Source organism: Rhipicephalus microplus, chromosome 9 (assembly GCF_043290135.1).
Source record: "Rhipicephalus microplus isolate Deutch F79 chromosome 9, USDA_Rmic, whole genome shotgun sequence".
NCBI classification, from domain to species: domain Eukaryota; kingdom Metazoa; phylum Arthropoda; class Arachnida; order Ixodida; family Ixodidae; genus Rhipicephalus; species Rhipicephalus microplus.
The window spans coordinates 78,587,042-78,613,044 of NC_134708.1; the positions used below are offsets into that span (position 1 = coordinate 78,587,042).

The window sequence follows — 26,003 nt, forward strand, 5'->3', positions numbered from 1 at the left end:
GGCCACGCCGAAATTCGCTGAGTACCAAGTTTTGTACCGGCACAGATTTGAAGAAAGGCGTCTGGCGATTGGGGCATGGCATTTAGATAACTATGGCATCGCTTGCGTGAGGGAAGCATCGATCGGCTTGCAGGAGGATGAAACCACACGCCTCACCAGTTGTTTTTCACGTGGCCGCCATACGAGCCAGATTGATAGGTTCACACATTGCGTGGCCATTTGCATATAGGTTTTGTGCCTTCAATATTTATTGCCACTGTGTGTTCCTTCAGCTGCTTGTCGGCATTTGTGATGTCATATTTCTTGGGTCTGTGCTTGGCATGCTGTTTTTTGCAAAATGAATACTTACCGACTAGCTCCATTATCTCTCACTTCAATATCAATACAAGATATTTGTTCATTTTTTATATTTTTAAATCTATTTCATCTTGATGTTACCATTACCAACTATATCGCAACGTAGTTGAGTAATACTTACGAACAAAATCTAAACGGGCAAAGTTTTTATTACGATTGGGCTATGGCTTCCATGCACTTTCTTTTAGCGTCAATCAAAACTGTCAATTCAAACAATACGCGTCCATGGGCTATCCTGGGCAGTTGCAAGACGGTACATCTTCGAGAACTGAGATTCTTGGAGGACATTTAGAAGAGTTGTCGGCTTGTTTGTGAGCATGCCATCTATATTCAGCCTGAAAGAGTCAAAACAAGTAAAGCTGATGCAGATTTCAACATTCACAAGCACGCAACATAGCCTAACTGAAATTATGACTGTGACATTTATTTTGATGTTTTATTAATTTTTTCAGCTTGGTAACTAGAGCGTGTCCTGTATAACTGACACCAGAATAATGGAGGTAGTGGTTGCTACGATGTGCGGGTAAAACTAAGAACAGTAATTTATCTTTCTGTTGGATATGTCGACAACACGCCATAGCATCTCGTCAGGTCTACAGTATAATTTGAAACAACACTTCGAAACTACTGACATATTGTGGCTTCCACCTTGTAAAGTTAACGTAACAAGTCCAATTAAGACACCTGAAAATCAGACTGGCCAGATTTGTATATTGCTTAACAAGAAATGATATTCACATCACAGTATATTTGAGTTCCTAATTTATATTTGCCGCAACAAATCTGCATGAGGCATTACAATACTCATGCGCGTGAGCCTTGATGTTATTATTGCGATAGCACTATATGGACCCTCTCGGCTGGATATCGCTGCCACCGTCGGCGACGTCATGCACCGTATCTAGCGCACGGAATCAAACGTGGGTCCTCCGCGTCGTGAATGCGAGGCGTTAACCACTGAGCCAAAGAGGGGTACCTCCTTGAACGTTCAAATGGCATGCTATTTATATCTAACACTTGCCCCTTTTGGCGAGCATCTCGGGGGGAAACTATTGTGTTTTCAGCATTATCAGTAAGATCACGCAATGTGCGCGTGGTGGCTCTTATCTCTAGCGTGCCCTTACTCCCGGTGGGGAGGATCATACAATTTGGCTGGCGTTGGGCTTCCACTGGAACGATTGTGTTGAAGTTAAGAAGCGCACAAACGTCACTGAAATCGTTACATAGTTTTCGTTTGCGAAAAGAGGACGCTTTACTAGCAACTGACACGCTTTTTAGCGTTCATTTGTACCTGCGAGTACGTTTCGTGCGCCGTTTGTGCGTGAGAAACGCTGAGCACGTTTCGATTTGCTTGCCATTCTGCGCGTGACCTTCTAATTTGTTGCTATTGCGTTCATTGCTTTGCCTTTGCGGCAAAGCTAGGACTTATTATCTTGCAACCTAACTAGAAAAGGAACGAAACATATTTGTCCATCGTATCAGGATGAATGCATTCATAGCATCGAAACGGTCTTCAATTATGCTCGATTGTCATTTTCTAAAAGCTAGGATCCCTTTTATCTAGGCTAGCGCATTACGCCATCACAGAATAAAAAGAACGTTTTGGTGTTCAACCTCAGCTTAACAAGTTCTCAAAAACCTGGCATGCAGCATCGGGGTCCCTGCGTGGCAGGCCTTCTACCTTTTATTATGCACCAAATAGCGTGTCTTACATAGGAAGGGGGTCGAATATTGGTCGTTTTTTTATGCCCATGAAGGAGTCTTGCTTTTTCTAGCTGGCACGCAAAAAATGTAATGTTCTCATCTTTGAAGCAAATGGTTGAATTTCAAATTCAACTAAGAAGAGATTAGAGCAATTTTTTACTTATCTAAACTATTCTGTAGGGCAAATTTGGGTAGATGATTGAAGCTATCGTTTTCCCAGTACACTCAGGGGGTGATGGTGGCTATTCTCGCTAAAAGGTAACATGAAAAACATAGACAATGGAGGATAAACAGCAAAACACTATCTGTACGAAACGGGTTCAGCGTCACTCTGCAGGTGCAAAAAAAAGGAAAACATGGGGAACTAGATGTGGAATACTCATGCGGTATACGCTTTAATTGTTGTACTCTTGTCTCATCACTGCCAAGCGGTAACTACAAATCAGCGATTCGTACAGCCTCATTTTTGCCTTCTATTTGTCCCATGCTTTGCAACGCTGCTCAAAGCAGCGTTGGTATCCTGCTATTTTAAAAGTGCTACAAGTATACACTAAACAAGTCATAGTCAAGCGTCGCTTGAATACGCCGACAAACGATATCTATCGTATGAAAAAAATGTGACTGTTCCGTGAACTTCATTCCACAAAAACATGCATATCTTCCTAATGATATCAACTTTACGTTTGACAACTGGTTACCGTTTACATGCCAGTGTAGTTGACATGTATGGAAAGCCCAGAAGATGCACACAACTATGGACTTTAATACAGTGATATCGATCTAAATTCTAACGACTCGCGCAAAGCCGGAAAACTCGGCATAGGCTGCCAAGTTTCTCGCTTCGCAACTGCGTCACATAAGATTCATTTCCACAATGCCTTGAATCTGAGCTAGTTCACGCCTGCTTATACCAGCTATGTTCTGAACAGCTGTGATGCACCAGCTTGTTTCACAAAAGAAAGTGCTTTTGCAAACGACAGTGTAACTGCCCCTGGACACCACTTGTAGCGCATACCTCAGGAATCGACGTATGGTGACTGGCATATCCACAGTCCAGACGTACACCTTGTCCACATAGTCATGGGTCGTATTCGCAGCTGTTCGCCGTGAAGTCGCCGCATTGGTACGCACGTCCCAGTAAATGCCGATCAGGCAGTTAGTAGTCCCATCTCCCTGCCAGCGATGTTCCCTGATACCGAGCTCTTCGTATGTATCGGCGATTACATTGAGCAACTCGTATCCACTGATGTCGAAACCTGCGAACTAAATTTCTTTGAGACTGCAGGTTGCAGCCACGCTCACGCCCTTTCTGAGCGTGGGGCACCTCCGCTACTGCGAAACCTAAAACAGTGCGCATCATGAGCGTGCATGACGACTCCCGTTCGTAGAGTTCAACGAGATATACCGTCTACCAGAGCACCGATAACATTAACGTGCAAAATCAGCATGGAGGACTTCCACTGCATGAGTAGAATCTTGTTAGCGAAATAAAAAAAATCTCGGTGTACGACATGTGCGCCACGTTTTGCTGCCATTCATCGGCTTTACATTTGTTACAGAAGTTGAAATACGCGCCATCTACAGCGAGTTCTGTCAGGTTGTTTATTCATCAGATGTAGCGACCCATGCAGCGCCAGCGAAGCGCATAGGAGGGACTTGCAAGGCGGTCACGTTCTTTTTTGAGCGACCCCGATGTCAGTTGCAGGTGTTCGAAACATTTTTGGCGATTCTAAGTAGCATTACTGTTACCTCTTAGTTATTTCTTGTGGTTATATTACATGAAACTTTGTTCTTCCGTTTTAACTGCGTTTTAAGCGTAGTAGACCTTGTTATGACCTGTATTGATCGCTTTACTTTGAGTGTGTTAACGCCAAATAAGATGCGTAGATGGACTACAAAGTGTTTTTTTTTTAGAGTGCCGCACCTAAAGGACACCGCCATAGACAGAGGTAGGTAGTAAGTGAGAGTTTTACAAATGTACCACCTCTATTTTAATGCGTGTCCTTGAGCTGTCGTGCTGTTTGTCCACAAACGGTAAGACCTACCGACAAGGATAACTTAGTGCATTGGAGCAGTAAGCCGACTTCGTGAGGGAGAGATACGTTCATCGCTTAAACCAATAAGTTAACTAAAGAAGCGATACCTGTTTGTAGCGATTTGTGTAATAACGTCCCAAGACATTTGCATTAGGCGGCACTTTAAATAAAAACAACATTATCGCAGTTCACCTAAAGCGTGTGAATTGAGTGAAATATGGATATCCACACACTCGCTACATAGGACAGCTTGAATTTGCTTTGGCTGGTTAAAGTAACCATTATAAAAACATTGTCATATATCTAACTACAGATGGGAAAACATGGTTTATGTGCTTCTATTCTGTATTTCATGGTACATCAGTATCAGTAACCAGGCTTCAAGATTACCTTGCTATATTTAGCATGGTGCCCCTCGTCGTTAATCAGCTTGAAGGTTAAAACCGTCAAATCATGCGTGCTTCTGCAACCATCCACTCATATGCACCTGTGTATTTCATCAATAACACTCCCACAGTTCTCAACAAGAATAACAAATTATTGTCAATATCAGTGGTGATTATGATCCCTAATAATTACACTAATGAACCAATATTAGTTTAATCGATAGAAACAGTAATAAGATTTTAGAAGTAGCTTGCTCTTCATTGTAAAAAGTAATATTAGTAATATTTGGGATTTAACGTCCCAAAACCACCATATGATTATGAGTGACGCCGTAGTGTAGGGCTCCGGAACTTTCGACGACCCGGGGTTCTTTACCGTGCCCCTAAATCTCAATACACGGGCCTCAAACATTTTCACTTCCATCAAAATGCGGCCGCCGCCGCCAGGTTTTGGTCCCGTAACAAGTTAATGTCGATTGTCATTGCCACAAGACCACCATGGAGCATTGTATATTCGTAAAAAAGCAGAGAAAACGCGGATGCAAGACGAAACATTAGGGCACTAGAAATGCTGGCTCTTTAGTACCGTCCTTGGAGCTGAAGTTGTGATACTTGGTCAATTCACTGAACAAGTCATAGTCAAGCTTGGAAATTAAGTAAGTGCAGAAGTGAACGGGTGACTGACTGCATAATTGCCAGCTGTTTTTGTCTTGCACAAAATAGAATAATAATTCATCGTGTAATCATAAAATGCACTCGGACGCCTTATTGCTGCCTGAAAATATTACCTTTTTTAAAATCTAATTCCTGATCGTACAAGAGCTAGATTTCACAGCGAGTTATGGCTTCCTCGTGACGTACTCACGCAAAATATCGTGACGGTTTCTCGGCCGCTCCCCTCCACCTCTCCATCAGTTATGCACGAGCGGCCATTTCAACGTTTTGGTACCTGGCGTCATTGCCGCTAGCCGTACCAATGCGTGAAGTAAGTAGGCTTCATACCTAATGCGTGGGCATGGGGTGTCACTGGAGCCGAAAGTATGACAACCAGACTTGGCTTCTTCAAGACAACGAATGCACTGGGAGAAGAGAAGTGAAGTGGTCATAAAATCATGACATGCGCTGTTGACATGCGATAGGAGCTTCATCTCTTGAAGCTTCTACGGTCTCCTGATTTTTTCGCCTTCTGTCAATTATTATAGCGTAGCTTGTTGTGCCCCACCATGCACGGTGGCCTTGTGGCTAAGGTACTCGGCTGCTGATCCGCAGGTCACAAGATCGAATACCGGCTTCGGCGGCTGCATTTTAGATGAAGGTGGAAATGATGTAGGCCTGTGTTCTAGGATTTGGGTGCACGTTAAAGAACCCCAGGTGGTCAAAGCTTCTGGTGCCCTCCACTACGGCATCTCTCATAATCATATGGTGGTTTTGGGACGTTGAACTCCACATATTTATCTAATACGACAAGTTGGCCTGATCATTGGGAGAAGCCCACGTCCTTCGACGGCAATAAATATGATTTTGGTTGGAGCTGAAAGGTAAATGATGTGCGTTTCCGGTGCATGAAAACGAACAATCACAGTCTAACACGTATGCGCAGCTCTTCAGCGTATCATTTGATGCTCTGAAGACGCGCCACATGATGCTCTTCAGCACATCATTTGGCCCTCAGTCACATCAAAAGCCGTTTACATTCCCCAGCTTAGCTATGCTTCTTGAATAATCAATGTGCCAGCCTTACCCACGTGGTCCAAAAAGAGCGATGAACTTCCAGCCTTCTTGAATGTGTCGAGTGCTCCCGCGAGTATGTCTTTATCGTCCGTTGAGAATGCGGACACGATGACGTTCAGCATGTACTCGGAGGGTATTGTACCTAGTAAAACGAAATGGACATAATGAAGATTTAGTACAAAAAAAGATTCGGAAACAATGAACAATATACAGTAACAAAAGGCAGCTAAAATTCTGAGTTTGCAGGCAAGCGTATAAAAACGTGACGTTCGAGTAAGGACAAATTTTGTTTGTGCAAGTTGCCAAATAGAAATGATGTGGCCATTTTATTTCAACGTTTCGAGTGTCAACGAATTCATATTTTCTTTAGTACTATAGCAACCTGTAAAAAATTATTTGTGAACTCTACCATCAGTAGATAACACGTGATTGCTCACATACGCACACAATTTCCAATTGATTTACTGTAATCTCATAGGTCCCGCACGCAACTCTACCGGAAGATTGGTCGACGTAAAATTGGCGGTATCGATGAACGTGTGCATTAGGATGTGGTTGAGTCTGTTTCCTGGATGGCATTGTGTTAACGCGTAAAGTCGCGTATATGATGGCTGATTTGTACTATTATCATTCTCACCGTTACTAACTGCGCTTACTACCAGGGTTGTAACATGTGTGACAAATCATTACTACCCAAAGTTAGCGAGTACTACTACCTTTTTCTAATAGTGTACGCTACACGGAAGACTGGCGGCTTGCGCAACCCTCTCCAGCGAAATGAGCCTGGGTGGCTTTACTATCAACGCACAACGTTCTCAGTGAGGCGAACGGCCACAGGATTTTGCCAGCTATCACGCTGCATCATAGGGATGACTTCGACGAACACCGCGTTAAGCATCCCGAAGACGCGACCTGTCACATTTACCCCCCGCAGCACAGTATCTTTACGCCTGGGCGTTCGCGAGCCCGAACTAACGGCGGTAACTGATGAAGGTGTGTTTACTGTACGACGAAATCCCAAAGTTCTCAACGAAATGTTTTCTTGTGGTAGTTTACTCAGGAAAAAGTTATAGCGCGAATTAACACACTGACAGGCAAAGAGAGCGGGATCAGTGCTTTTTTTTTACAAAAATACCCAAGGGCCTTAACTGTTATATATTATATAGACGTATACGCAGGTCAGGTTGCATGGTTCAAATATTGCGAGGGTACGTGCAGATAAGCTTTCGTGCCTCCTACGGTTTCTCTATTTAAGAGGTTATGAAAAGAAGAAGAGAAAAAGGCCGTTTGAGAGTGTATTTTTTACGACGACACATCAACAGGTCGAAACCAAGATGGAGTACTGGGAATGAAAGGTATCGGTAATGAAAAGGGTAGAGGAGAAAAGGAAGAGAAAGAAAAGTAGTACACGTTCGCTCTGCCTCTCACAGCTCGTACCTTAACCACCGCGAAAACCCGCAACCATCTTAAAAAGTTGCCGAAAAGGCCGGGGAGAAACAATCGCCGAAAAAGAGGTCGTTGAGCCGAAGAGGCGCTTTAAAAGATGGGAGTGCACGAGTGAGTGAGTGAAAACATTTATTGAAAAAAAAAGGAGGAGAGGTTCAGCCTTTTGGAGGCTTCGTAGTAAGTGGAATCCTCGTTTCGGGACCCCATTGGTGACACTTGCTAACCTAGCCCTTTCGACCAGGGCCCTTTGGCCTTGAAGGTCCGAGCAACCTGGCAAGGTCGCCTCCCACTTCTCTCTGGTCGGGTTAGGGTTGGGGGGAAGAGCTGAGCTGAGCTCGCAAGCCCAAACGATGTGGTAGCTGTCAGCCACCTGCCACAGCGTATTGGCACTTGCCAGTGAAGGAGGAATCGAAATCTCGCACGATTGCCGGGCACAATAAAGTATTTGTGAAAAGTCTCAGCAAGATGCGCTCATTAGCTTTCCCCAGCCCCTTTGCAGGAGGTGGGTATTGACTATGCTGATCTCTGTAATAGGTCGTAATATCTTTAAATGTCAGCAGATAACCGCTTTCGGGTTGCAGGCCCTCAGGATCTAAGCGGGATGCCCGGTGAACGAGTGCTCGGGCTGCCATGTTCACGGATTCATTCCCCATTAGGCCCTGGTAGCCTGGAGTCCAGACTAGACAACGAGAGGTCGGCTCGACTTCCCGGTTCCTGTAGTTCTGCAAAATTCTTTCCGCTAGTGGTGTGATCCAACCAGATTCATAATTTCGACATGCCCCACGCAAACCTTATATTATACATTGAGATCGATGGTCGGAGGCAGCTAGGGCAATAGCTACATCTTCCGCTTGCGTTCTGCCAGGAGCTCTGAAAGGGAATACATCTACTTCCTTTTCCTCGTGAATTACCGCTGCCGTCTACCACCCCGCACTGTCAGGACCAGCCAAATCCACGTAGATGACTCCATGTTTATTAGCGCTCGCCTGGGCGTGGGGCATCGGCACGAAAAAAATGAAGAGTTCCAATCAGCACACGGGTTGGAGCCCAGGGGGTCTTGATGTGGTAATCCAGCCATCTAACTCACCAGGATGATAGCTTCATGCGCAGTTAGAGCCCCGGCACAAAATCCACGCACAGGAGAGTCAGCCGGCAGAAGCACAATCACTGCACAAATTGCCGCGGCAATCACTGCGTCCTTCCGCGGTTGACCTTGGGGCCTACATATCTAGAAAAGGGCATGATGGGGTCATGCTCGACGAGGCAGGAGGTGCACTCGTAGAAGGGCGAGGGGCGGTTGCCGACGTTGATAGATCATCAATGGCGACAGTGTCACGAAAGCAGTGACCTGTCACGACCACCGCGCTCCCCACTTTTTGTTGTTGTTGACTGTGGTTCTGGATTTCTCCCATGCTTGGCGGCGCGTCACGGGGCCGTCCGAAGAGGCATTTATAACGGCAGCCTTGCGTTGAATCTGCCAAGAAGGACAGCGTGGCCCGTCCCTAAGGTGCTTTCTTCTGCAGTTGAGTCAGCATGGGGATCTCGTGCAGCACGAACCCTTGGTGTGCCTGCCACTGCAACTGAAGCAGCGTTCATCCCACGAGCAGGTCGCCATGGTACGGCCGAATCAACGGAACTGGTTGCACTGAAGAGGCCGCTGCTGACAAGGACGAACGGGCCTCTGGAGTTTGAATAGGGACACCTCCGGTAGAACTCTGGTGCCCTCAGAGGTTACTGTCAGGGACCTGCCTCGGCAGACAACAGAGATGACAGGGACGGCAGAAACCAAGATGGTCGCGATGTCGTCCATGTCAAGGTTTGTGTTGATGCCGTAGATGGTGCCCACGCTGGTGTTACTCATGAGAAGTTTGCCCCACACGTGGATCTCGCAGAGCTGACCCACCTGAAGAAGGGGTGTAGGGTGCATGAAATGATGAATGTCCACTCACACGACGTTGCGTCGAAAATGGACGCGCACAGGCCGAGCGGGTGGGAGGCCGGACAGAAAGTCCGTGATGGCATCGCGGGTTGCTGTCAGAAAGTTGGCCCTCTTTCTAACAGGGCCAAGCAAGATGTTGCCACCGCCCTCTGCCACGGCTGCAGAAAGGGCAGGGGGCTGTGGCACGGGCACCACTGGTGGCACCACGCCCGGCTGAGGCGTGGTGTCGCCGCTACCTTCTACTGCTGCAGAAGGGGATGGGGGATGTGGTACGGGCACCACTGGTGTGGCAGCGCCCAGTGGGAGAGAGTGTAGCTTAGGCGTGGAAGCCAAAACTGGGCCACCGACTTCTTCCCACGTCGTATACCATGTTGTTGAAAGTCGACAAGGCTGGTGTTTAATGTTTCCTTGAGCAACTGAAGGAGGAAGATATTATCGTCTCTGTGTTGTCGCGAGAAATTTGTACCTCGCAGGAAGCCATGGTCATAGCAGGGGAGGAGGAAGAACTTATGGTCACCTTCCTTTCACTCGGAGTCTAGGAGAAGGTGGCTGCGCCATGGCTGCCGTTCTCCTGAGGCCGGGGTTTTCGATCGGTGCGTGCAGTCTTCAGCTTGAATTTATGCATGCTACAGATGTCGAATGTTTACAGACGTCATCTCCCAGTCTTCAGCTGTGCCTGCTGCTGCAGCGTGGACACCGATGACGATGTAGAGGCTGCCGTGACGGCTTCGTGCTGGGTCCCCTTCTTGCGCCTGCCTCTCGGTGGCATCTCAAGTCCTTGAAAGGGCTGTGCGCAAAAGAGCGTGGAGCGACCACTGACGATAGGACGAGAGTGCAAAAACACACGTCCTCCATCTTTGAAAACTCACTTGGCTCTCCTACCTTTTCGGTCGTTTTGGGCTTCTTCAGTTGTTACTAGGTGTTTGTGGTATCCTGACTAGGTTCTTGGGTCCGTGTTTGCACGCCCTCTATCTTTAAGAATGTTTCTCCTAGCTACAGCTTGGGGCGAGCGGGTTTTGGATTTCTTAATAGAGAGAGGTCTTTAGCCACGTTGACATAGTGAGTAAAGTAGCGAAGAATGAAAACCATGCGAAGTACGAACAGAATTTACGTACACTTTCAGTAAATAAACGTGCGTTGACGTAATAGACCTTTCCCTAAATTTTTCATAAAATTTTCGGTTATTCGCTTGATTCTAGAGTGTTTCCGGTCTGATACCTGAATTAGGCAGTATTTGCTGCGTTATGTTTTTTCGGTGCTAAAAAGCAAATTAGCAATAAACATTATTTACCGAAAATATCTACACATGGGTCACAAAAACACCCCTAATCATGTTCATTTCCAGTCATTCTGGTACAAATGCAAGGGCGAACGTTTTTACAAAGCATTGGGATGAGTTCTAGTGAGTTGTTCAAAACAGATAAAAAATATAACTACGAACCATTGTTCCAAAGGTGGTTTATCAAGCTGTTGGCGAGGTTGATGCCAGCCTGGTACTTCGTGTCAGTGGAAAGGCTTCCTGTCTTGCTGTCAACGTAGAGAAGCTGGAGCTTGCCAGTGAACTTGCCACCTAACGAAAACAGGGCCATCCCAAGATAAGACGTAAAAAAAAAGATTCTTCTGCAACCTTAATAATTAGTTTAGCATATTTTCCCGAGCATTCGCACTAAATCGCATGATTGAGATTCCTCGTAGATAAGGAAAAAATATTTATAGCCTTCAATACTTTTATTTCTTGTATGCCTTTGCAGATACATCTATTCACAAGGCACTGTTTACTGTGTAGTTTGTAAAAAAGTTAATATTGCAGGTGTGTCGGAGCCTTATAGTTCACGCATACTGAAAGAAGATCAATTGTGTTTCAGTAATAAATAACTCAGCATTCTACGTCTTTCATCGCGTATTTGTGGCCCTGAATCACCACATAGAAACAATAAGCTGACAAGCTGGTATATTTATTTATTCACTTTTTACTGCTAGCTTGCTTTGGAAGCCATAAGCAGGAGTTGGTTTTACAAAGCGATAAAAGAGAAAAGTAACGAACAGTGAATTTATCTTGTGGGAAAAGGAAAAAAAAAAGGTAAGAGATCTGTCTTGCAGAGTACTTACTGCATGTTAAACATTGTAAACAGTATAATATAATAAAAACACAAAATACTGCAACTTAAAATGCCGGCAAGCAAATACATGAAGAGAAATCAATATAACAAAACAAACAAACCATACTTTAAAAATATTGTTGCTGATCAAAGTTATTGGCAGGATATTCAACTCTTATCAAAACATTCATATCGCGAAATGAGCGCAAAAGAAGTTAGCTGCGTTTTTAGAATGGTTAAAGAGATTAGGACCTTTATCTTCTGTAGACGAAAAGAAAAAACAACTGTTTTTTTTTCAGTGGTATTTTTGTAGCCCTTCACAAAGGCCTCTTAATGAACACACACACACACGCATATATATATGACTTTCCATTTCTAATCCCGTTTCTCCCTCAGTGAAGCAAGTCGTCAGTGATGTGCACATGCCAGTTAAATTGCCTGCCTCAATACAAATAGTTATATATACAAATTGAATAGTGAATAAGCTTTGCGTAACGAAAAGCAACAATCTTATGATATTCCGTCTCTTTTATTTGGCCCACGACGAACTCGACGCTCATGAAAGTACTATTTATTTATTGATCTCTCTTCGCTTTTTTGTGGACTACTCACCTTCATTCACGGCGTCCCTCAAATAGGACAAATAAGTGCTGGCGTCCGCAGATTTTTCGCAGTCTCGACCGCAGTCGCAGATCCCTCCATGGTAGAACTTCTCTGCTGTTCCGTCGGAGGCAAATGTAAGGTCCGCCTCAATAGCGTTCACACCTTGATCCACAAAATTGTCCACGTCTTCCAAGCTGTTCGCCATGTGACCAAAGACATAAAAAGGGCGAGGCTCACTGGATGCAGATGCCTGAAAGGGCCCACAAGAGTGCTGCCATTGCTATTGCTATATCATTGACCTCATATTCACAAAACACGGAGGATACAACGCTTGACAAAGCCAATGTTCGATGGTTTAAAATTTGAATGTAGCTGCTTATATACCGCATACGTAGCTTCTGCGCAATAGAATAAAAGATATGAAGGTTCACTGCCTCCTTCCGTCAATGTGGCTGATGAAACAACTTCTGGCAAACAAATGCCATTTATAATGGCCAGTCATGCACAACACATAAAAAAACGGGGACCCCAAAGCTTCCCTTTTAGGAGTTGAACGCAATGCCGATATTCTCTTCCTAGTGCGCACTTCAAACACTTAGCGCATGAAACCTTTCCAAACTTCTTATGCCCCTCCTACGTGGCCTTGACGAAACAAGCGCAGTAGCATGGGAGACTTTTGTAGTCGGTTACCGACTTTAAACCACAAAGTCTTTTTTATGATCACATGTTCTGATTCCCAATGCCAACGGCGCTTGTACCACTCATTAATACTGTAATACTTCATGTTGTATTGTGAAGCATATATACAGAGTGTTTGTAAAGCATGTTACTTAGGCTGCCTTTGCAAGCAGAGGAAGTTATGTTCACGGTATTCACAAGCAGACGCATGACCATGTGGTAGCACATCCACTTGCTGCGCAAACGACCCGGGTACGATCCCCGCTCTGACCCAAACGACCCGGGTTAGATCATCACTCCGACCCAGACTTTTTGTTTTATTAATTTTTATCGTTTTCAACTTTTCGGTCACGCATAAGTTCATGATTTCTCGCTCTCACTTGAACGACACCGACGCCAGAATTTTAGCGAAGCGAGTTTTTTAAAGCCATTGCATTAAAATGTTTTTGTGAGCAGTCGTACACTTCTTAAGTTGACGAAGTCCGTAAACTTTGCAATAGTAAAGCGCCGAGCTGATCCTTGCCGTTAGCGGACCACGCTTGATGTACACCAGCCACAACATCACTAATAATAAGCAGTAAATAGAGTTTCGCTCGATCGGAACACGTGTCGCCGTGGAGAAAGCGACTATTTTCATTTAGAAAAAGCAGCAGTTGTTGAGACACCAGTCTATCATGTGAGACACTGTCAAGCTTACGTGTCGTCCTAACAGTTTGAAAGCAACAAACGTTTGGATTCAACAGAAGCATGGACGCAAGCTACCAAACTGCTCAACTACGATCATGTAAAAAATTATCTTCGGCAAAGATTCTGCTTGAACTTGTAACGCGATGAGGTCATGTATATCACAGTCGTAAGAGACCTATCGTTACTACAATGACAAAATTCTCAAAGAAAAAAACTGCGTAGACTCTTTGGTGTTCTGTGGTGCACTGCAGTTGCTTTGGAGACGCATTGAAATAGGTAATAAAAACAAATGCTGTTCATTACTTATCCCACTGGGTAGTGGTTTTGGGCAATGTTATACCAAAGAAAACGTGGTCTTATTGATAGGTTATTATGTAAATAAATTTGTTCAGGGTACTTTCTTGTGCTTTTTGATCGGTCATTGTTCGCGTTAAGGATCACTCTGTTTTCATTGGTGCAAAGTGGTTGAAAGTCAGCCTTTGTGGAAAAAGGGGATGTCCCAATTTTTTTAACAGTGGAGCCATTGATTCCAAGAGTTGGACCATCCCTGCAGTGATGACATAACTGCTGACTGAAAAAAAAAAAATCTACCTAGCATTGTCGTCACCGCACGCGGCCTATTAACAGGTGGCACAGGTGTGCACAGCTTCGTAGCTGCTTCACACACCCAGATAGGGCTCCGAGTGCCTCCTTCCAGCTGCGCGCAGCTGTGCGCGCTCCGCAACGTCACCGCGGCAAGCTTTACTAGAGTATATGTCCAGTTACCGTGACTGTGGTCGTAGACTTTCCTAAAACTAACAAGAGGGGACTTTGGCGTGGCGATCGTTCAGCTACCGCGCGAATGACGGGTAGTACAGGGATTTGCCTATAGCCTTCGTACATCCGAGTGGCGAATCGCACTTGTGGCTTCGTTTATTGCCGTGTTTTGATTTTGTTTCGAAAGAAAGAACGAAACCTTTTGACCTTCGCTACCCGATTTGTAAGGGTAAGCATAAAATAATAAGGGGGTGTAGCTCAACCACGGAACGTTTGTCGATTTTCGTTTTGTGAAAAAACAGCTCTAAGACACACAAACACACACGGGTTCACAAGTACGAAGATCAAACAAATCCGTGTACTACCCATCATTCCCATGCTCGCTGAAGCGCATTGTGTAGTAACTAGCATACACACTAGTGCCAGAGTTTACTCTAGTGTATATTTAGGTAACTCTGTGACCATAGTGAACCTGTGCTTGCTTACGCCCGCTCGCCTCGACACTGTGCCCCACCGATTTGCTTCGCGAGTCGTGACAAAAAAACTGGGGTTAGGCAAGCTTGCGGCTCCACGCTTCACAACGATGAGTTTATATTGGCCTTGTTTAAAGCGAGCCCAATGCAAAGCCACATCCCCCACCTAGACGAGGACGAAGTGTTGCGGAGTGCCACGTTGATGTGCTTTGTTGAGACGTGCAATATCGGCAGGTATACATCGACGCACGACGCATCGAAGTCTGTCATAACTTTGAAACGCCGGGGCCAACTAGGTGCCAATCAGCTATCTAAAATGTTCTTCTTCAGTCATTGCTTCACAGAATCCGGTGCAACTTATCGCAATGCTTGCCATATTGATGAACCGATAATTTTTTGTACATTAACAAAACTTCGTATTTGATAGCCAAGTTTTAGCACTCTGTATAAAATCCAGCTCATCGTTACTAACACGACCAATGACAAGTATATCTTATTTATTTTAAAAAATGCAAACAAATACGTAACAACCTTATTCTTTTGTTCCATTAAGCCCAAAAGAATTATACAGCATATACTTGCATCGAAGTTTGTCAACATGAAGAGGAATGTCACTTCGAGGAACATAATGCAGGCTCGGTCTTTCCACAAGTCAGCCTTGCAGTCCTCTGCAAAATTTAGAAAATGATATTATTCAAGACATACCATGTCATGTGCCAGAAAATGTGAAAACCCATGTACCATTGGAACGCGTGGCGTCATTAATAGCGGCGACTAACAGCTTTTCTTCTTTACAGACAGTCGTCAACATGTCAGTAAAAGCATAGTGTCGCACATTTGATCAGTGCAGTTAAGAGAGCCAGCACTTTACATTCAGCAGTGTCTCTTCTGTGCTTTTGGCCTGGTGATTCAAACTGGCAGGTGTTCACCGAAACGAGCGCTAAGAAAGAGGGCGCGAAGGAGGAGACAACAAAAACGATTCATGGCAAGGTTCCTCTTTTAACAACGGAGTTGATTTTAGTCAAGAACTCAAGGTAACCCCGTCCGTTAGTGTAGCGGTAATCACGCGGCCTCACAGCGTGATGGGAGAGAGAAGCTCTGTAGGAGGGCTGCACCTTGCCTTGAGCGGCGAGCGCGGACGATTCTGAGGCATGGAGGAGGGGCGGACCTTCGCCAAAATCCTAGATCGGTTGTGGAAGTGGCCCATTGGAGCAGGTTTGGTGTTCCGCAATTCGCCCTTTTACATTGGCAAACTTCCCTCATTCTCACAATGGAGAAGCCGCCAGGTATGAACGTCAGAGTGAGCTGACGCAAGTACGGATATGTCATCCCCAGGCCCACAGCGAGGTTTGTTCAAGAGAGGGTGAAGCTCAGCACTGACGCATGGTAGACTTCAGAAACTTAGAAGTGCGATACAGCCCGATCACGGAGGTTCAACAGCATCGCTGTTGGACGTCGTTAATAAAGTGATGCTGGCTGAAGTCGTCTTCATCAATAATTATATTTCACAGACAATGTTTGGACATGGGTCAGGAGTGGATGAACGCAACGAGATATAGACATGTACATTTGCTGCAGAAGCAATGCAGAACTTTAGAGCTGACAGGAAGAGCTTGCATTGGTCAGGGCAACTTGACCAGAACAGCTGGTCCAGGAGTGAGATAATGTGCTGCAGGTGAAGGCGCGTCGTTGTGTTTTCTCAGGCAGATGAAAACACACAATATTGCGCGATGTTGTTCAGACTTTGTTGCTGCATTAACCAGGCCCCCAATGTTGCCAGCTTTAAACCTATCCGGTAGCTGACCGTAAGAAAAGCAGTGCTCTGGGCGCTATAATACAAGGGCTATGTGTGATATGTGTGGTCCATCCTGCAAGTGTTGTTTCTGCACATATCATGCGCATAATTCTTGAGTGCTCAACAAATAGATAACGTGTGAAACATTGTTGCTTTCTTCATTTAAAATTTTTTTAAAAATGTTGTGGTTAGGAAGGCACTCCAAAAAGACTACAGGGTTTTTTTCGTGGTAGTAAAATGTTCTCGTACTACCTTAAATGCCACGGTTACGAGAAGGTACGAAAACGAAGCGAAATAAGTGCGCCAGAAATGGGGATGAGGTGGTCGCTGCATACTTCCTTTTTCGTTGATAAATAAATGTTTTTACCAGCACCACCACAGTGATGGTACCACACATTTTGCCACGATGTCATAGCCTCTGGTGGCCTGTATTTGGATTTACTTCATTCCTATTAGGTATGAATCAAGCAAACTGTTTTCCGAAATGTCTAGAAGCTTAACATACCAAGATTCACTGAGGTTTGTTGTGTTGTGTTGGGCCAGTGTCCGCAAAATAGTATTACACGGCGTATGTGCCAAACTTGGAACAAGAAGCGAGTACAGCGAAAAAGATCTCTAAGCAGCTTGGTCCTGTGCGGGCTCGCCAACTTCATACCTTGACTTGATTGACTTCATTTAGTAAGTAGTAACTAGTAAACTAGTAAACTGAAAATGCCTACTGTGGACGTAACAGTTTGAAAAGCTCACTTCGATATGAAGGATGTCACGCGCGTTCATTTCATAGAGAAATTTAAAAATAAGAGTTCGAACTTGATTTTCTCTTCCAGTGTGAAAGCTACAGTATTAAACATTCACCCATCAAACTTTATGAATTTGCAGGGTAAGGTTTATGAGTCTTAACTTGTTCCTTGTTTTTCTTTGGTGTGCCTTTAAAAGAAAGTTGTTTGGGTCAATTTGTTGAAATTTATGGGGGGCTGACATGTCTCTCAAATTTAGAAGCATCCTATTTTGCCACTCATGCGAGCATAAAGCGTACATAAGCGTATTTCATGTCATCTTGCTCATCATGCTGCAAAAATAGTGCTGAGACAGCCACCTGTTTCGGATTAGAGGAATGTAATGCAGCTGTCTTTTGCCGTGTCCGGCTTCTAAAAAATCCATCTTGGGAATAACAGCCCTCACATTCACATATTATGTCTCTTCTTGTGACGAGACCACCGCATTTATATCAGATATAACGTTTCATATAGTCGGGAATAGTAATTTTTTTAAATATACGCTCTTAACAAATTTTTGTGCTAATATGACACTATAATGGTTCGCAAAAGTGTGCCCCTCATAGTGCAACGAAATGTCTTGCTTGAATTATGTGTGTGTGCATTTATAGTAGTGTTATAGCGGAACATGCATACAATTTATTTTTCCCTTTGGCCGTTGTTGTGGTAGGTGGCACATGCATGTTTGCCGTATGTCGCCAATTAAAACAACAGAAGATCCACACGCCACGAACGTGACGCTAATTCGTTTCAGGGGAGTAGCCAGCCTGGCTTTCTTGTATAAGGAAGATTAAACTATTGTCGACGTTCACCGCTACCGTCTAGATGGTCATTTGCCAGTCCTCACCCAAGATGTTTCTAAATTGTTGAATGAGCACCGCGATAGGAGAATGGTAAGTAAATTGCGAGGTAGAGCAAGCAAGTTCACCCACGCTCGTAACGGTTGACAGGTAGTAACTCTGAAGCGCTGAACGGCATCATGTGTTTCATGTGAGGGCGTTTTCAGGGGCTTGGGTGAGTCATCCATATCGTACGACTTACTAAGGTGCACTGCGAAATTTTGTAATTTCTAAGCTAACTGTTTAATAAATGATTTTTAGTCAGAAGCATAGTAGTAGGCATAGATATTTTGTCTATTTTGAGCATTTGGGACACCCTGCCGTGAACACTGCGACGTGAAAGTGAATTCGCTGTCAAGGTTGTTAAAATTTAAAGTCAAAAGAGTTCCTTACATACCATGCAGGCCGAAGGACTCTGCTGTACTTCATTCTATTTGCTGCGTTCGCATGTTTCAGTAAAAAGGTTACTGCAAGGTCGCAGTGCACCTGTATGAAAGTTACTACGAAGTTCAAAATCTGTTGAGCGACGTTTGACACAAGCCTGAGGCAATCCCAGTGCGTGTTACGCCACGGAAGCCACAGCTGCGGCAAGTCGACGCTGCCTTATCTGTGTTACCCGTACACAACGACTACAGTGGCTCCAGCTGGTTAACGTACCGTGACACGACCTCTTCACAACAGCCCAAGTAAGGCTGTTTTGACACCAGTTGCGTTCCCTTTCACTGTGATTGCTAAGTAACTCCGCAAAGAATTGGTTACCTTTGGCTTTCGGCCTATACCCAGAACCACAGAAGGGCTCAATGTCAGCTGCAGTTGCGTCCAAATCTGGCACAACAGCACCTGATCAATATGCAAGCTCAAGGTAGCAATGACTGCAGGTTGCATGGGAGCAGGACTGCGAGAAAAGCGTAATGGATGCTTGCAGCCTTAAAAAAGTATCAGAAATTACGAGCGCTTGAGCGTGTCTCTTGTGAAATTGCCATTTACCGCTCCTTTACTTTTCTCTCATTTAAAGTACTGCTGTGATCGGTGACAAACTACGTGCGAGATTAACTTTATTCGGGTGAAGAATCATTTGTTAACAGAGGTGGCCAGAAGCCTTCAAGCTGTTTCAAGGTACTAGATCTGGTTGAAGCTTGCCCATCGCCATCACCATATTTGTTTCGAGACATCCCATGACCACTTGCGAGTGTGTCCTTTAGATAGCTGCTAGACATTAGGTGCCACTACTGAATGATAAAGCATACCTATATCGAAGTTCCGTGACTTCCTCTCTCTCTCGCTTCTGCCGTAAACCTGGTAACATTTTCGGTTTTGATTTGTTCCAGCGTTGCCGATGGTATTTTGCACTCTAGCCTAATTAATGGCAACATTGTGCACACTGAACATGTGCATAAGTAAGAATGCAGTATTACGTAGCCATAGCTCTGGTGGCGTTTCGTCGCATTTATGAGGTTACTGTAGCTATATGTTTGAGCACGCCGCAAAGAAATAGCGAATCGAGACGGCCCGCTTTGCCATTTATTTTGCTGGCCTCGGACTTTTAAACTTGTTGTTGAAGCGTACAATGCAGAAAAATCACCCTTGTTTGTATTACGCTAACAATTAATTTACGAACGCCGTACTAGGATTTACGTAACTAAAATGCTATTTGATAACAAAAGCATTTAATTCAAGGTTTATAATCGGATATGGCCGCTACGCCAAAACACAGCGAATGTAGTCTACTTGAATGATATAACTGCCCGCTGTCTTGAACGGACACGTGTGCGATGATAATAAGCTTATTTTTCGTAGTTCGGATACGGAAGGATTTGAAATATTCATGTGCACAAGATTTTTTTTCATTGCAATTATGGTAGCCATGTGTTCTTCTTCCGGATGGCATTAGTTGATCTTTCAGTCGTAATTCTGGCTTCTTATCCAGGCTACAAAAAAAAAACATTTAACAACAATCATAGCAATCTGCCAGCAGCATATGCCAGATGTCTCGACAGCACACTCAAATGGACATTATTGCGCTCTATTGGGCCACTTTACCATGAACGACCCTACCATAGAGTAGCCGAAACTTGTTAAATGTTCCAAACATTTTCATTTTTGTCGGCGCTCATTCATTTTCTTTAACCTTTATGCTTCTTTCAGAGCTAACAATGCTTCGGCATACCACCGCCTTCACAACTGTTACGTCGTTTGTGAGCAGCGTGCTCGTTTCGAAAATTCTGCATGCCGCTGTGGTGAGCGAAAGGACCTTTTGTGCTCCCCGCCAGGGTGGTCTAGTGGCTAAGGTACCCGGCTGCTCACCCGCAGGTGGCGGGAGCAAATCCCGGCTACGGCAGCTGCATTTTCGATGGAGGTGAAACTGCTGTAGGCCCGTGTGCTCAGATTTAGGCGCAGGTTAAACAACCCCAGGTGGTCGAAATTTGCGGAGCCCTCTACTACGGCGTCTTTCATATTCATATGGTAGTTTTGGGACGTTAAACAGCACGTATCAATCAATCAGACCTGTATGTGCTCACTAGTCACTGTAACTAACTAAAAATAAACTATCGGTAGAAGCACAAGACTTGCCCCACCGCGGAAGTCTAGTGGCTAAGGTACTCGGCTGCTCACCCGCAGGTCGCGGGATCGGATCCCGGTTGCGGCGGCTGCATTTTCGATGGAGGCGGAAATGTTGTAGGCCCATGTGCTCAGATTTGGGTGCACGTTAAACCACCCCAGGTGGTCGAAATTTCCGGAGCCCTCCACTACGGCGTCTCTCACAACCATATGGTGGTTTCAGAACGTTAAAACCCACATATCAATCAAGCACAAGACTTACAAAGCATCTCACACAAGACATCAGCGCACGCGCATGAGTGACAACGCCCCGGGGAGAGCTCACGCGCATCGCAAGGAGAGGGGCAACAGCCTTTAGAGGCTGCCCTTTGCATCACGTTTGCACCATATCGCGATGCTTTGTAAGCGAGTGGTATCGTACCACGCGCTGCGGAGCAAGATGTCATAAGTTCGATGCCAACTGATGGAACTTTTAGATGCGAAGCATCTTTTGCTCGGGTCTATGTCTCGCGGGGTCGGCGTCCGCAATCACACTATGCATGCGCCGTGTATTTGCCTAAAATTAACTAGAGGGGACTCTGGGGCTGCGATCTTTGAGCGACCATGAGAATGACGGGTAGTACATGTATTTGCCTAGTATTCATACTTGTGGGCAGCTAATCGTACTTGCGGTTTCATTTATTGCTGGTTTCGGTTTCGCTTTGAAAAAAAGAAGGAACCCTTCTGAACTTCGTGAACCAATTCGAAAAGGTAATGCCTAAAAGATCAAGGTGGTGAAGCTCAACCGCTGAGCATTTGATGATTTTTGTTTCATGATAAAACAGCTCCAAGCCACACGAACACACACGAAGCCAGAAGCAGGCCAGAAGTAGGAAGATTAGACAAATACGTGTACTACCCATCATTTCCATGCTCGCTTAAGCCCCGTGCATTGCAGCTCCCGTAGACACTACTGCCAGAGTTCCCTCTAGTGTATATCAGGGAACACTTTAGCATACACAACTTTCCTCCATCTCTATCTGCAACTACTCACAACTTTTAGGGGCGAAGCTCCTTATAGCGGCACCTGTTAATCACTCGTAGCCGTTGTAGTATGTAACAAGTATAGCATTCTGACCTCCAAGGTGATGCCGGTGAGAGATTTCTTCCGTGCGTTGTTGAACAATAAAAATTGTCCTCAATGTACATGCCATTGGCTGCTAATGGGGAATGAGAGACAGGAACATTCGGCTTTTAGTTAACGTGCATGCTGCGATCCTCACTATCAGCCATTGGCATGCACATGGAGCACTATCTGGCAAGAAAGGGTTGCTACGTTATACTCGCTTTGTGTAACGTCCTTAGTTTTGGAGAGGTTTAGCGAACGTTGAGCCGCAGTGCCATGAACAAAATGAACTAGTATGTATCATGAATGACCTCGAGGTGGTTAAAGGTAGGAAGTAGATACGAAGCGCAAGCCGTAAGAAAGTAAAAGCCTAGTTCTCCTGTCTCTTATTTCCCATTAGCAGCCATTGGCATCTACATTGAGCACTATCTGACAGGAAAAGGTTGCTACGTTATACTCGATGGGCGTAACCTCCTTGGTTTTAGAAAGGTTTGCGAGCGTTGGGCCACAGTGCCATGAATACAGTGAACTGGTATATACCATGAACTCGAGGTGGTTAAAGGTGGGAAGTAGACCCGAAGCGCAAGCCGTAAGAAAGTGTGCGTGTGCCACCTCTCGTTTAGTCCTTGGAATGTCCGCTGGATGGCGGTGCTTCTATATGGGGAATATATCATGAAAAGATGCGAAATGGTGGTACTTGGAGAGTTGAATAGATGGACGAAAAAACACACAGACAGATGCATGGATTTACGCATGAACGGACGCAAGGGCGCATGCATGGGCGAAAGCAGGGACGTACGCACGAACAGGCGCACGCACGAACGGGCTGATGGACGCATGGACGGACGCAAGCAAGAACGAATGGACGGACGAATGCTTCGCCCCACTCTCCATCATTCACTCCGTGGATATGCTGCCAATTTTTTCTCCTACCACCTACTCGGACTATGCCCCCCACCCCTGTCACCTCGGAACGCCGAGAGAGACAGAGGTTCAGGAAAGGAGAAGATGCTCGGAACGCCGATGCCGGGAGTGTCCCCTAAATTACGGTCACTCTTTCTCACCACGGCGGTTACATGACGTTTAGAACACGGCGTTTACAAGGTCACCAGAGCGCATGCGCGATAGCTCCCCCTCTCTCTCTTCTCTCTCGCTTCTAAACACTGACGCAGGCAGCATCCGCTAGCAAGTTTTTTAATGTAATAAACCGTCTGGCCGGGCCGCACAACCGTTCACTGGCCAACCCGCATATATATGCACTGAATCTCTACCTGTGGGAAACTTCTCATGTGCGTTGTTGAACAATAAGAATAGCAGCGTGCGTGTTACCTAAAAGCGGACTGCGGGTCTCTGTGTCCAATGGAAGTCGTCTGTTTCATAGCGCATTTGCTGCGATTGGCATGTTCAAGTACTTCGTGCTTTCCGCTTTCCCTTCTGAGCAACTCCGCGATGAGCGCCTGCGTCAACGTCACCGCCAGTGCAAGCGTTAGCGGCCGCTGCGTCACCTCTACACACGGTTCGCGTTTGTACGTACGCTTGCGGGCGTGTTGAGGTTCTCGGCTGCTAACGGCGGGTTCGATCCTGCAGCGGCAGGTGCATTTCGATGGAGGGGAAATCGTAGCGGCCCGCGTACTTTTCGACGTCAGTGCACGTTAAATAACGCCAGATGGTCACAATTTCCCGAGCCCTCCACTACGGCGTCTCTCAAAATCATATTGTTGTTTTTGGGACGTTCAATCTCAGATGTTAATAAGTCATGGAATTAAGCATCATCACGTATATTTCGATATGACATCGCTGTCCACTCAGGTACTCAAGTTCTCACCTTAGTCGACTCGATTTGCTACTGTGTGTACATATGCTCTATTTAGGTTTGCCTTGCAAACGTTGAAAACGTTATACAGTATAAATATTATGATACGAAAATTCGTAATAACAAAAATTATTTGAACACGTCATTAGAATGGATAAGACCACGAGGTTTTCGTATACATTGACCAAAACTCACAGGGGAGCCTTTGCATGTTCTTAATCTAAAGACATCTGTTTTCTTCTCACTAGATGTAGTAAACACAAGCCGCCGTTTCACGTGCCACTGTGAAGTGCCGTGTTCATTTTCTCTTGGTCGGGGCGCATGCTCTCCGGTTTTGTTCGCCCCGCTCAGCGGGGCTCTTCAGCGACATAATGCGGCGTTACGTAACATGGTGTCCCGCCAGAATAGGTTACATCCTAAGAGAGAGCAAGAGAGAGATATATGAGGGGAAAGGTAGGTAGGTTAACCAGACGCACGCCCGCTGTGCTACCCTGCACAAGACAAGGGATTTAAGGGAGAAAACAGATAGGAGCGTGGGAAGAAAGATACACTCAATTACGAGCAAACTCGAGGATGTACATGCAGTCTACAGGTGGTCGCTCATGTTTGTTGTGTTTTAGGTACTGAAACGGTCTTTTAAACTCCGCAGGAGTCGCATGTAGAGCTGTCCACCATACCGATGCGAAAGAAGTATGCCTTTGCGAATGCAACAACCAACCAAAGGCGGCATAACAGTGCCGCATCAGAGCGGGAAAGTTGCGATAGTTGCTGTAGCTTGAGTGAAAGACCCAGTTCTAACCGCCGTATTAGAACCTCCCTTCACTCAACGCTTCGCCTTCACTTGCGAAAGGCGACGGGAGTGCCATCTCTAGGTACGGCAGATCACTGCATATCAGCGATAGTCTGCTTAGATTATTGAGTAGCGCAGTGTCATTTTCAGCCGAGTGGTCGCGCAGTGCTACACTCTTTTAAGCGGAGAGGGAAAGTTGAGTCGAGGAGCGTTCGTGAATACGGGGGTAAAAGTTGCGTCCCAAAATTTTGACGTCAGTAACGTCATGATTATGCCTTATGACATCATAGGCGGCGTGCCGACCGTAAAATTGCCAATTTGTTGAGGCATCTCTTGGGTATTCACCTTGAAACACACAATAAGTTATACCAGTAGCCACCGTTGTTCGATTCAATTTCCACAAACAGCGTGACAAGGTTAACAACGTGGAGTGTGTGGAACTTCCTCGCTAAAGGCTGTGGCCTGCAATATACTACTTATGGGTGTACTATTCTTTGCAACTGTGTTTTTGTGCATATGTAGTTATGTTGCTGACATGGGTGTCTAGGAGCGAGAATTTTGAGATGGAAAATCCCTGTGGCTGTCAAACGTTCGGTGTTTTGTATTTTTAGAACATTTGCGGCGACTGTGCTGATAACAAGAGTTACATAGCTCAAAAAAAACGCCGCACACACTGAAGCTATCTTTCTGCGTCTTTTTTATGTGCAGCCTTTTTTGGCGCTAATTCTTGTCAGCACACGCAATAGACAAGGCCTCGAAAAATGCCATTAACTACTTGTTCATAATCTAGTCGTTCTAGCTTAATGCACTAAGCACGTCGTTACTTCTTTTCGGGATGACGTGCGACACACTGAACTCATTTAAAAAATACTGTAACCTTGTACATATTACAGGGTCGTTAATCCCTTGGCACACAAACGCCCATTATACTGTATATACAACTTAATTCGGCACAGCACAGTAAACGCTGTTTGTTGTAGCACTGTTGCGCTGGATGAAACTTGCCTACAATTTGGCGCTTTCGATTACTAGGACTACCACGGGAGCTCATCACCACTTGCTATGCTGCATTGGTTAATCGACAGTGGTATTCTTACCTGAAAGCACAAACTTGAAAGAGGCGTTCTAGCAGGAGTATTCGTCTGAGGCACGGTCAGGGTCAGGCTGCGTACACTCCACACAAACAAGCCTTCTAGTCTGATATTCTACTGTAAGCCGCGGATGCTGACAACTGTTGACGGGATGCACGCCATCTGCTCTAGCTCGCAGAGGAATAGTCACCAAGCTAGTGCGGAATTCTGCAAATGCATCGTCCCCACATCTGCACAAAATATGTGGACTGATACTTTAGCGTGACGCCTTGAAATCCGCTTGCTCCGGCTAGTGAAATAGACAGTATGCGTCACTCAGTAACGAAAAATGAATGGACGG

The 26,003-nt window shown here is 45.4% G+C and overlaps 1 protein-coding gene across 2 annotated transcripts; it reads right to left on the reverse strand.

Annotated features, from left to right (window-relative positions):
• Window positions 1-488: 488 nt before the first annotated feature.
• On the reverse strand, window positions 489-26,003 carry LOC119163188 (dermonecrotic toxin SPH). Of its 2 annotated transcripts, XM_037415134.2 has the most exons (7): window positions 25,670-26,003; window positions 15,478-15,563; window positions 12,311-12,551; window positions 11,041-11,169; window positions 6,225-6,356; window positions 3,077-3,317; window positions 489-692 (listed from the first exon to the last, which is right to left on the reverse strand). In XM_037415134.2, exons 2-7 carry the CDS (start codon window positions 15,520-15,522, stop codon window positions 566-568), a joined length of 915 nt encoding a protein of 304 aa, XP_037271031.2. In that variant the 5' UTR covers window positions 15,523-15,563; window positions 25,670-26,003; the 3' UTR covers window positions 489-565. The 2 variants fall into 2 exon arrangements, with proteins under 2 accessions (XP_037271031.2, XP_075730032.1); XM_075873917.1 differs by lacking the exon at window positions 15,478-15,563 and having other exon boundaries at window positions 25,670-25,794.

What these genes read in the sequence shown, in the direction of transcription:
- LOC119163188 (XM_037415134.2), bottom strand. Translation starts at nt 15,522, where the DNA reads ATGTTCCTCGAAGTGACATTCCTCTTCATGTTGACAAACTTCGAT. An exon ending in TCATGTTGACAAACTTCGAT is followed by an intron (nt 12,552 to 15,477) that starts GCAAGTATATGC and finishes GGGCCCTTTCAG; the next exon opens with GCATCTGCATCCAGTGAGCC. An exon ending in GCTCTTTTTGGACCACGTGG is followed by an intron (nt 3,318 to 6,224) that starts GTAAGGCTGGCA and finishes TTTAGTTCGCAG; the next exon opens with GTTTCGACATCAGTGGATAC.